Source organism: Lactuca virosa, chromosome 7 (genome assembly GCF_052849685.1).
Source record: "Lactuca virosa cultivar CGN04683 chromosome 7, Lactuca_virosa_CGN04683_v6, whole genome shotgun sequence".
Classification (NCBI taxonomy): domain Eukaryota; kingdom Viridiplantae; phylum Streptophyta; class Magnoliopsida; order Asterales; family Asteraceae; genus Lactuca; species Lactuca virosa.
Window position 1 is genome coordinate 136,936,144 of NC_136432.1, and position 12,088 is coordinate 136,948,231.

General features: G+C 33.7%; 1 protein-coding gene across 1 annotated transcript; it reads left to right on the plus strand.

Moving 5' to 3' along the window:
• The first annotated feature begins 7,352 nt into the window (after window positions 1–7,352).
• On the plus strand, window positions 7,353–11,594 carry LOC145124054 (uncharacterized). Its single transcript, XM_079059277.1, has 10 exons — window positions 7,353–8,569; window positions 8,810–8,952; window positions 9,086–9,494; window positions 9,592–9,719; window positions 9,790–9,849; window positions 10,089–10,238; window positions 10,324–10,479; window positions 10,579–10,790; window positions 11,021–11,125; window positions 11,216–11,594. Exons 1-10 carry the CDS (start codon window positions 7,447–7,449, stop codon window positions 11,238–11,240), a joined length of 2,511 nt encoding a protein of 836 aa, XP_078915403.1. The 5' UTR covers window positions 7,353–7,446; the 3' UTR covers window positions 11,241–11,594.
• The last annotated feature ends 494 nt before the right edge of the window (window positions 11,595–12,088 follow it).

A 12,088-nucleotide genomic window follows, 5' to 3' on the forward strand; every position in this document is an offset into this window, starting at 1 on the left:
GTATTTGAAGATGTCTTGTTGTTTGTTTCCTTATCAACCCTTTTGTCATAACTGTTTTTGTTCTTTCTTTATATTCACTTTCTTTATCTTCTTTTCTTTTGTTATTACCTACACATTTTAACATTGAAACATATGTTAGTTAATGTATATTATATATTTAAAACTTAATACTAAACGTAAATTCACAGTTTAAAATTTCAATAAATTCGCAGTTTAATTTTTTTTTTAAATACATTTGTTTGTTCTATTGTCATTTCTTCATATGTGATACATACATAAAGTTAAAATTGTAATTTTTATATTTTATAATCTCAATATTTATCATTTATCATGTATCACAGTTTAAAAGATTATATATATTTAATATTCAATAATCAGAGTTTTAAATCATTATCATCATTCACAGTTGAAAATCATTATTTTAAATTTATACATCTATCAAATCATTAATATATATTCACATTATAAAATTCAACATTCATATTTTAAAATCATTATTACGATGTCAACTTAAAACTGTTTTTATATTTAAATCTATAAAATCTTTTTATTCAAAGTTTAAGACAGGCATACTTTTTAAATTTTTTTATGATATAACTAAATACAAATATTTTACAACGAAATCATCTAATATTAGTACATTTTTCAAGTTTTTTGAATTTATTACGTTTTATACTGTATTTAGGGTTTTACCTTCTTTGATGAGCGTTGTTTTGTCTGTAGCTTGAGCTTCTTCTGTTGAAATCATCTTGTTCGATGTTTGTTCTTTTTCTGTCATAGTTTTGATCAGTGTGAATTGAGTTTCTTCAGCTGAAAAGTTCGTAGTTTGTTTGTTTTTTTTTTGTGTTTGAGTTATTTCTTCATCAGTTGAATTCTCGCTCGATTTTTTTTTCCAAATTCTCTTGTTTTACGTCTTTTTGTCTTCATATTGACTAGATTTCCGTTGTTTTGAATTTTGTTTGAATGATCGCGTTGCAGTGAATTGAATTAGGGGTTTTTGTTGTTTTGAAAAAGTCATGAATTGAATTAGGGTTTTGAAGTGTTCTGACAAATTAATGAATCGGGTAATATGTTTTATATAATTATGAAATTGCCACCATGTTTTTTTATTAATATGATACAGAGCAGACCTTGTATTTCGAGATTATTACAATTTATGTCATTCCGTGTTTTAACAAGCATTTTCCTTAATTATTTGGTTCTTAGGTTCTTAATCTTTTTTTGTTCTCACTTGAACTATATATATATATATATATATATATATATATATATATATATATATATACAAATGATTCGTACACAACAGTTTTTATCCGTACACAACAATTTGTGCTTAATAGAGTTGTACAATACAATATTTTAAAGCACAAATTGTTGTATATGGAGAAATTTTGTTGTGTACGGTATATATATATATATATATATATATATATATATATATATATATATATATATATATATATATATATATATACACGCACACACAAACCGCCAACAAGAGATGGCAAAAAAACCCGTACCCGATGGGTACCCGAAACCCTAACCCGAGTTGACCGGGTAAATCCCCGAGTTGACCGGGGACGGGGACGGGGATGGGTATTACCCGAATGCAAAAAGCAGGGATGGGGATGGGGATGGTTCTACCTGTCAGGTACCCATACTCGTACCCGAAACCAGCCCCGATGGGTACCCGATATATATATATATATATATATATATATATATATATATATATATATATATATATATATATATATATATATATATATATAGTATTATTTAAGGTTTTATTTTTAACAATCAAACATATAGTTTTGGGAAGACTTTTTATGTCTTTTTTTTTGCAAAAAATGGTTTAATTTATAAACTTGAATGTTATTGTTCGTGTTTGAAGACATGCAGTGATTATAGTGCTTTATATTAGTTCTGTTAGTTTTTGTTTTGTTGGTTAATATATAAATATGAGTTATTTTTCATAAAAGTTCAAAACTTTGTAACGGGGAAAAATCCCCGATTACCCATTGGGGATCCCCGTTATCCATTGGGGATGGAGACGGGGATAGATTTTTAATCCTCGGTGGGGATGGGGTCGGGTATGGGGATGAGGATGGGGATTCGGGTATGGGGATGGGGAACACGAAACCCGGTATACCCGTACCCATTGCCATCCCTACCGCCAACAAAGAACCTAAACCAAACGTCATAAATAATGTTTTCAATACTTTACTCAACGAATTACAACCCCATCCAATTATATGACCAAAAAAGCACAACTTGGTTTTTGTAACATATTACTTATTTATTTTTACTTAGTTTTGTATTTAAAATAAATAATTTGTTTTTTCTGAAAAAAAAAATTATTTTTGATATTTTTAATAGTTTTTAACAATATAAAAATAATTATAATTTTATTTATTTAATAAAAATTGGTGTGGAAATAGTCTAATAAGGCCATAATGCATAAACTAATAAAAACCGATGAGAATATACCCATCCAAATTGATCCACAAAAAGACGAGTTTCGTTACAAAAAAACGGGTACTTTGAAAAAATAAAATATTTGACTGATTTTTGATAACTGGTCAGCCTTTACCTCGGCTCCATCTCTCATTCCACTATTCTAGCAACAAGTTTAAAGTTGACTTTAAAATATGGTCTTAAAACGAATGTGACGTTATGCTGGGCTCCATCTCTCATTCGGCCAAGGAAGTTTACAGTTGACTATGAACCTTCAATATCAACCATATTGGTGGAACAACTATTTCAAATTCTACATCTACTTCAAATTATCCTTCTTCATAAATAATTATGTTGGCCTCTATTGGCCATGGCAAAGAATCCCAACCCTCCAATTCCTCCATAGAATTCTCACAACCATGGCGTCATTTCAAATTTCCTGACCTTCTCCTAGAAACCAATAACTTTGATGAAACATTAGTGATAGGGAATGGAGGGTTTGGAAAAGTTTACAAAGGTAATATTATTAATGGATCAAGTGTTGCTGTTGCTGCCAATAAACGGTGGATTCTATGTCCAGTCTTCCAACTAGATGCATGAGGTGCAAGATCTGAAGTGATACACTCTTCCAACTAGCAAGCACACAACTCCATCTTCCAAAAATGCAAACCAAAGCTTGAAACTTCAAGAATCACCACTAATACAACAAGATTCACTCCAAGTAGGCTAGGGTTTCGTTTGAAAGGGTTGGAGGCTGAAAAGGATGCCCTAATCCTTGAGATTAGGTGTTTAAATATGGAGAAAACCATAAAAATCATGGGCTTGGGCCGTTACAGCTACCACGTCGTGGCGACCAACTAAACACATGATCATGCATAAAATACGCCACGTCGTGGCACCTAGTTTTTCCAAATGTCATATCTCTGATCCCACCAAGCCTTCACCTGATCCATTCTGGGAACGGGTGTTACATTTTTTACGTCTGCTAAGATCCAGATTTTCCCCAAAAGCGTATGATGGTGTCGGAGAGATTTGAGAAGGAGATGGAAAAGGGATGGATATATGAAGGTGGTGGTGGTTTATGTTGATTATATTTTTCGCGCGTCTATTACATGTGAAATTAATCGGAGTCGCCACCATCATCGGAAAAAACGGTATTTTCTTTGCTATCATGAGAAATGATTCAAGATGGGGATATGAACGAAGAATGGTGGAGCGGTTTCATTTTATGGCTCATTCTATTAAAGGAAAATGAAAAAGAAAGCCAAGTAGATAATGTTTTAATTTTTAATTTTGAAAAAATAAAAAAATCTACATGGGAGTGAAACCAGAATTAAATTGGATGGTTCTCCTATTTAACAGGTAAATTGATACTTTAAGGACCTACGTTAATTGTGCTACAATGTTTTAAAAAAGAGTTTTGTAACATCCCGACTCCCAGGTATAAGAATTTTATCTAAAAAGGACATTTTGACTTGGAACTCGTCGAGTTAATGGCCTCAACTTTACGTGTAGGAAATTCTCTACTCGTCGAGTTGAGAGGCAAAACTCGACGAGTTGGAGCTGGAAAATGAAACCCTAATTTCCAGGGTTTTGCACCCTATTTAAAGGGTCATTAGCCACCATCTGCCTCCCTTACCGTCCCCCTTGATCTCAGAAAACCCTAATCGCCTTTTACTCTCCATTTTGTGTGATAAGAAGCCTGGAAGGTGGTTTTGGTGAAAAGAGCTTGACAGCTAAGGAGCTTGGAGCAAGGAGAAGCTTGTAGATCCGGTTTCTACTTCATCTTGGCATCATCTTAAAGGTAACAAGTAGTTACCTTGACTCTTCTCTAGCTAGATCTCTTCATGCAAAGGATTAGGGCCATTTATAGTTTGTTGATGAGTTATTTCTGGTTTTGGGCATGATCTGAAGCTGTAACTTCAGATCTGGACTCCTCTAGTCCCTTATAGTCATAAAGTTCTAGACTTTAGCAAGCTATGACCCTTCCCTCTACCTTAAACCTCTTCTTTAGCTTGGTTTTGGCATTTAAGGCATTGCATGCACGTAAGGTTTGAAACTTTACGTGGTAACTATGCCCTTGGAAGCTAGATCTACAATCTGGAGCTTTGGAGTAGCTTAAAATCGTCTGGATAAGCAATGGACTACATGAACTCGACTAGTTGGATAAGCCAACTCGACGAGTTGAGACGGGTTTTCCCGTTTTCTGTATTCTGCATGAACTCGACGAGTTAGTGAGATAAATCGACGAGTGGTTAGTGTTTTTCCCAACCTTCTGGACGTTGCATGGACTCGACGAGTTGGATTGCCAACTCAACGAGTTGACTCGGACTTTCGCGACTTTCTGAGTTCTGAAGGAACTCGACAAGTCTGTAAGGTGTACTCGACGAGTTGGGTCAACATGGACTGTTGACCTTGACCGTTGACATTGACATTGACTTTGACCAAGGGTTGACCAGTTTGACTTCTGAGGGCATTTTGGTGATTTGGGAATTTATAGAAATGGATCGTAGGTGGTTATAGGTGTTGGTGTTTGGAGCCGTGTTTTCAGGAGTTGATCTTTTCAGTTTTCATTCGACAGTGAGAGGTGAGTTGTCCTCACTATACTAAGGGGTCTAAGGCACCAAGGCCGGCCCATTGGATTTGATATCCTAGTAGTTATTGACATGTTGAGTATAAGTTAGCTATGTATGTGAGTTTGATATACTAGTCTGGTAGATCTGTGGGACTACCTGTGATACTGTTTGATTATCTGTATTTGCACTTATGTGTTATATGTCGACATATTGTGTGGTTGGGTTGAGGTTGCATTGCTCCGTGCGGTGGCCAACAAACCCGAGAGTATGCCAGATGTGAGCTGAGGGCCGGGGTGGGCATACCAAACTCATACTGAGGACTCATATGCATTCTAGATACGAGCTGAGGGCCGGGTAGAGCATGCCAGACTTGTACTGAGGGCTAATCATTTATATTCCATTCCAAGGACTGAAGAAGCAAGCCAGACATAGACTGTGGGCCCGAGAGCAAGCCATACTTATGATGTGGGCTCGAGAGCAAGCCAAATATGAGCTGTGGGCCGGGGAGGGCAAGCCAGACTCATACTGTGGGTTCAGGGGTAGTCCAATATGTAGAGTTGTGGACCCATTGCATGTTGTTATGTTATGATATCGCTGTTATTGTTATGTGGACTGTATGTTGGTATCAGTATTTTGGGGGTATCTCACTAAGCCTTCGAGCTTACATTTATGAGTTTTGTTTCAGGTACTTATGAGGATCGCGGGAAGGCGAAGGCGTGACGTACACATCCTCACATTTTATGACTTGGATTTATGGGAACTCTGATATTAAACTATTTTGAAAACACTTTGTAATAATTCATGGTTTTTGGATATTTAAGAAGTTTTAAATTTTTGTGAATTTTTATGGTTGTTACAAGTTTTCTAAAGTTTCTAATATATTTTTTTTGTCTTATATATAATATAACAAAAAAAAGTTGTCCAAAATCCGAATGAGAATAATTAACTAGTCCAGAACCCTAGATCCAACCCACTAAGACTATCCACATTCATGACATACCCAACTTAACCTTTAATTAAAATAATAATTTCTCTTTCATCATGGCCAACTAGAGAAGCAACTTATAAGACTATGCCCATCGTTAAATAAATGTTTGTTGGGTTGGTGAAAAAATATTAGAGAAATCAAAGGCCTTTCAAGAATACACAGAATATATCCCCATATCAATCACTGTTTGACCATTTCTTTATTAATTTATTTTTTCACAATGATAAACAAAAATATATGAGTTATTACTAAAAATCTAATATTTAAAAAGAACAAATTACTGAAATCGTCCCTATGGTTTGGTCAAAATTGCATGTTTGGTCCCTAACTTTTTTTTTTTTGCATTCGGACCGTCCCTATGGTTTGGGTAAAATTATCTTATAGCTATGTGTATTATAATATATATATATATATATATATATATATATATATATACATATATATAAATAAGATTTTTTTCTTTATAAATAGACTATAATATCTATATATTTTCATATCCAATTTTGATTTTCTATTTCTTATCTCTTTTGATTTGGTATTTTCTATCATTGATCCTTCGTTACGAATAATATGTTTTTTTTGTTCCTTCTAAATATGTAATTTTATATTTCATGTTACATTTGTAACTTGGTTTATCTTTTTTATTAAGTATGTTTATGAATGTTATATATTTTTATGTCTATTTTTTATATTTTTATATCTTAAATAAATAAATTATTTGTTTGAAAAAAAAATTAATAAGTTTTATTTGAATAAAAAAACTATAAATTATATTTATTTAATCACAAAATGATTTTGGTTGGGTGTTAATGAGAGAAAAAGTTTGGAAGTTACGAATAATATGTATTTTGTATCTTCTAAATATGTAATTTTGTTTATCATGTTACATTTGTAACTTGATTTATCATTTTTATTAAGCATGTTTGACAAATGTTACATATTTTTATTTCTATTTTTTTAAAATATTTTTATATCTTAAATAAATAAATTATATGCTTCTCAAAATAATAATACTTTTAATAAGTTTTATTTGAATAAAAAAATATAAGTTATATTTATTTAATAAAAAAATGACTTTGGTTGTTAATGGAAGTGAAATTTTGGATTTGATTGGGTTATGTAGGTAGAGAAAGAGAAATTAGTTTTTTTAATAATAGTTATGTTTTGAATTTGGTTGTGAATAGAGATAGTGTAACAACTTTGGCCTTTGATATTATTTTAATAGATTATTTTTTTTATTTTTTTAAATTTTTTATTTTTAAATTTTTTGTCTTAGTGAGCCACTAGTTGCAAGTTGCAATAGAATACCTATGGTGTGTGTAGTCTAAGTCAAAAAAAAAAAGCTTTGGATCTAGAGCTTTTGAAACTAAAGTGGCGTGGCCTTCATCACTCATTGCAGTTGACTGTCAACCTTCAATATCCTCCATGGCAGAACAACTATTGCAAATTCGAACGTCTACTTCGACTTGTTCTTCATCAAGAGTTATGATCGCTGCCACTGGCGATGGTAAGGAATCTCAACCCTCAACCTCCTCCTCCTCCTCCTCCTCCATACACCTCACTCAAGCATGCCGTCACTTCCAGTTTGATGAGATTCTCTTAGCAACCAATAATTTTGACGAATCATTAGTAATTGGGCATGGAGGATTTGGAAAAGTTTACAAAGGTAACATTATCAATGGATCAAGTGTTTCCATTGCTGCCATTAAACGGTTGGACTCCATGTCCAGTCAAGGGGCAACAGAGTTCTGGGCGGAAGTTGAGATGCTTTCAAAGTTACGTCATAGTCATCTTGTGTCTTTGTTTGGTTATTGTAATCATGAAAATGAAATGATCCTCGTATATGAATATATGCCAAATGGAACACTAGAAGACCACCTCCATAAACTCGGTACCCCTCTTTCATGGCTTCAACGACTCAAGATCTGCATAAGTGCAGCTCGTGGGTTAGACTATCTCCACACTGGTACAGGGATTGATTTCGGGGTTATACATCGTGATGTCAAGAGCTCCAATATTTTGTTACATGAAAGTTGGGCAGCTAAAATTTCAGATTTTGGCTTGTCGAAAATAGGTCCAACAAATCAGCTATCGACTCATGTCAATACACTTGTTAGAGGAACATTTGGGTATCTTGATCCACATTATTACGCAACAGGAAGGCTGACAAGGAAGTCTGATGTGTATGCGTTTGGGGTTGTGTTGTTTGAAGTGCTGTGCAGGAAACGTGCATTGGATAAAAGTATTGAAGAGGGCTTGGCAACATGGGTTCAAGATTCTATCAAAGGGGGGAAGTTAAAGGATATAATTGATTCAGATATAAGAGGTGAAATATCCACAAAATGTTTGAAGGTGTTTGTTCGAATTGCAAAGAGATGTTTACTTAGCCATCCAAAGCAACGCCCTACCATGGCTGAGGTTGTTTTCAGTCTTGAATCTGCATTGACTTTACAAGTCAAAATCAATAGTTCCTTGCAGGCTGGTGGCAAAACAATATTTGGAAGAATGTTTGATAGGTTTCCCTTTTCCTCCAGTTTAGAGAACTCTGGTATATTCAGCTCCTGTTCAATTGTGTGTACAGATTCCTTAGTTACAATATAGAAATGCAATCCCATAACTTTAAAATACAAAAGAGTAGTTATGCCGAAAGGAGTAGTCTTTATATACATATACTTATCTTCTTTACACTCTTAAAACTAGTACAAACTTGTTTGATGGTTAATAATGCTCGTTTTGTACTTGTTACAATGCTTATGAGACATTCATTTTGTCATCTACTATGTTACAGCAAATATAAATCCAAGGAGTAGTTTTGGCGAGGGAAGTTCTGGAAAGGTTGACAACAACACTTTGATCTCTACAAATCCTGATGTTAGTATTAGGAAGCACAAAGAAGAAGGTTTTCAGGGACATACAGATACTTCAAGTCTGGTAAGAATCCAAAAATATACATCAACTTATATTAATAATTAATTAAGACAAAAAGAACAAAATTAATATTTCCCAAATAACTTTCCATTTTCATGTTTTGTAATTTGTAAATCCTTTTGCTATGATGTTCCAGGGATCTACAGAAGCAGAATTTTTCAGTGAATATGGTGAAGGGAGTAGGTACAAATTATTGGAAGTTATTGGTAAAGGAAGCTCTGGAATTGTATGTTCTGCATATGATACTCATATTGGCGAGAAAGTAGCAATAAAAAAAATAAATGATATATTCGAACATGTTTCTGTTGCTGTTAGCATCATTCGTGAGATTAAGCTTCTTAGGCTCCTTTGTCATTCAGACATTGTTGAAATCAAACACATCTTATTACCACCTTCCAGAAGAGAATTCAAAGATATATATTTGGTTTTTGAGCTTATGGGATCTGATCTTCATGAGGTTATTAAGGGAAACGATGACTTAACACCAGAACACCATCAGTTCTTTCTTTATCAGCTTCTTCGAGGACTGAAATACATACACTCAGGTCATACAGTGTTATCATTTTCTAATGATATGAGTATTTTTTTTTAATTGTTATATTTCTGTGCATTCTGATTGTGAGTTACTTCTTTTAATTTCAGCAAATGTCTTTCACAGAGATCTAAAACCCAAAAATATCTTGGCCAATGCTGATTGCAAACTTAAGATCTGTGACTTTGGTCTTTCAAGGGTTGCATTCAATCATCCACCAACTGCAATATATTGGACTGTATGTGTAATAACATGCCATTTTTTTTTTTTTTTTTTTTTTTTTAAAGTTAATCAGGTTGCATTCACAGGATTATGTTGCAGCACGATGGTATAGGGCTCCTGAACTGTGTGGATTATTCTTTAGCAAGGTGCCACTACTAAAACTACAGTTATATGCTTTAAATTCTACACATTTAAAATTAGAATTACTTTAACCTCTGAACAAATATATCGATGGCAATAAAGATTTATAAATTAGTGCTAATTCCAAAAAGTAGCAATGTACTTTCATTTATGTGTGTATTATAGTTAAAAAATCAATTAAAGTACATTGCTATTTTTTGCATTTAACCAAATAACTCACTATAAAATAGCTCTTTGTCTGCAGTACACACCTGCTATAGACATATGGAGTATCGGTTGCATTTTTGCAGAAATTTTAACAGGAAAGCCCCTTTTCCCTGGGAAAAATACTGTTCATCAGTTGGATCTAATGACTGATCTTTTAGGAACACCATCACCTGAAACTATATCCAAGGTTGGTTTATAGTTACATCACTACTTCTTAGAAAGTAAATTGCTCTTTCTTTCTTACTTGTTAATGTTGATATGATTCAAAACAGATAGGAAATGAAAAGGCAAGGAGATACTTGAGCTGCATGAGGAAGAAAAACGGGATTCCTTTTTCACACAAGTTCCCAAATAAAGATCCTCTTGCTCTTCGTTTATTAGAAAGAATGCTTGCGTTTGAGCATAAGGATAGGCCTACTACTGAGGAGGTAGAATCTTGGCTATATGTAGTACACATATAAATGAAAGTACATTGCAATTTCTTGTATTTAGCCTTATCAAAAAGCATGTTTTGGGCTTTGTATTAGGCTCTTTCAGATCCATACTTTAAGAATATAGCTAAGACTGAGAAGGAGCCTTCTGCTCAGCCCATTTCAAAGTTGGAATTTGAGTTTGAAAGAAGAAAATATACGGAAGAAGATGTACGTGAACTGATTTATAGGGAGATTCTTGAATACCATCCCAATATGTTGAAAGAGTACTTGGATGGAGCTCAACAAATTGGCTTCAACTATCCAAGGTACAATTTTTTTGGCAATATACTACGTACGAAATTAATCACCAAACACAATGATATATACACACCAAAACATCACATGCTGTTGATGTAGCACATGTTTCACATAATAAACGGACATAAAATTGTGTGGAACTGACTAGAACTATCCGGGCCCCACTTGGTACATGGAAAGATAATCTTTATCCACAAGGAATATATCATCTAATATATGATTGTCTTCACTTTTGCAGTGCTGTTAAGCAATTTAAGAAGCAGTTTGCTTACCTTGAGGAGCATTATGGTAACAGTACAGTTGCTGATACTGTAGAGAGGCCACGAGCTTCATCATTGCCAAGGTGATCTATGCTTCCTACCTCCTTTTGTAGAGACTCCTGGATTTTTTTTTTCTTGACCCTGAAACTGGTTTACTTAATTTTTGGGTGCAGGGCTTGCATATTACATCCAGAATAGACAGTAAAAAAACAGTAGAAGTTACAAAAGATCTCCCCCAATATTCAATCAATGAAGCGGAGAATCAGTAGATGACAATAACTAGACATCCTCTTCAAGTTCCTCAAAGTGCCAAATGGTTTATTGATGATTCAGTAAAAATGATCATTATATTCGGGGTTTTCTTCTTTCCACATATACTTGAGCTAAAAAATATTCATTGTTTCAAATTATGATGGCAAAAAGTTATGGCTGTAGCAGTGTAAATAATCCTTGTAAAAATGAGCTTTTAGAACTCTTAATTATACTAGGAATCATGCTGTAATTGAAAAACAACGGAACATAAGTTGAATGGAAATGGAAAATAGAAATAGATATTTACTTTCATAATTTACAAAGACAGGATGCCTCAAGGAGTGTAATATAACACACACAGCTAGCTAAACTAACTGATAGCAACTAATTAACTGATTCAACAGTCGCCAACAGCTGTCAAACAGCCTGGAAATGCAACATTACCAAGATGGTAGAGATTCAGTAGATGACAAACCTTGAGTAGATAAACCCATGAAAAATACTCAAGGTGGAGTTGAAGATAACATCAACAAATAAAGAGTAATCAGCTCATAAGGATTTCCTAAGCTAAAGAGATGAAGGAACAGATGAAGGGTATGTTTGACAAAACGAGCCAATAGCCGGAAGATGTAGCTTTTATTTGTGTAAAAGTGTTCGACAAACGTAGTTGTAAGCTTTTTAAAAACACTAAAATTATATAAAAAAAATAGCTAAAAGCTAAAAGCTACTTGAAGTAGCTAATTAGCTTTTGGATTAAAAGCTTTTTGTTTAAGAAAAAAGCTTTATGCTTGTGC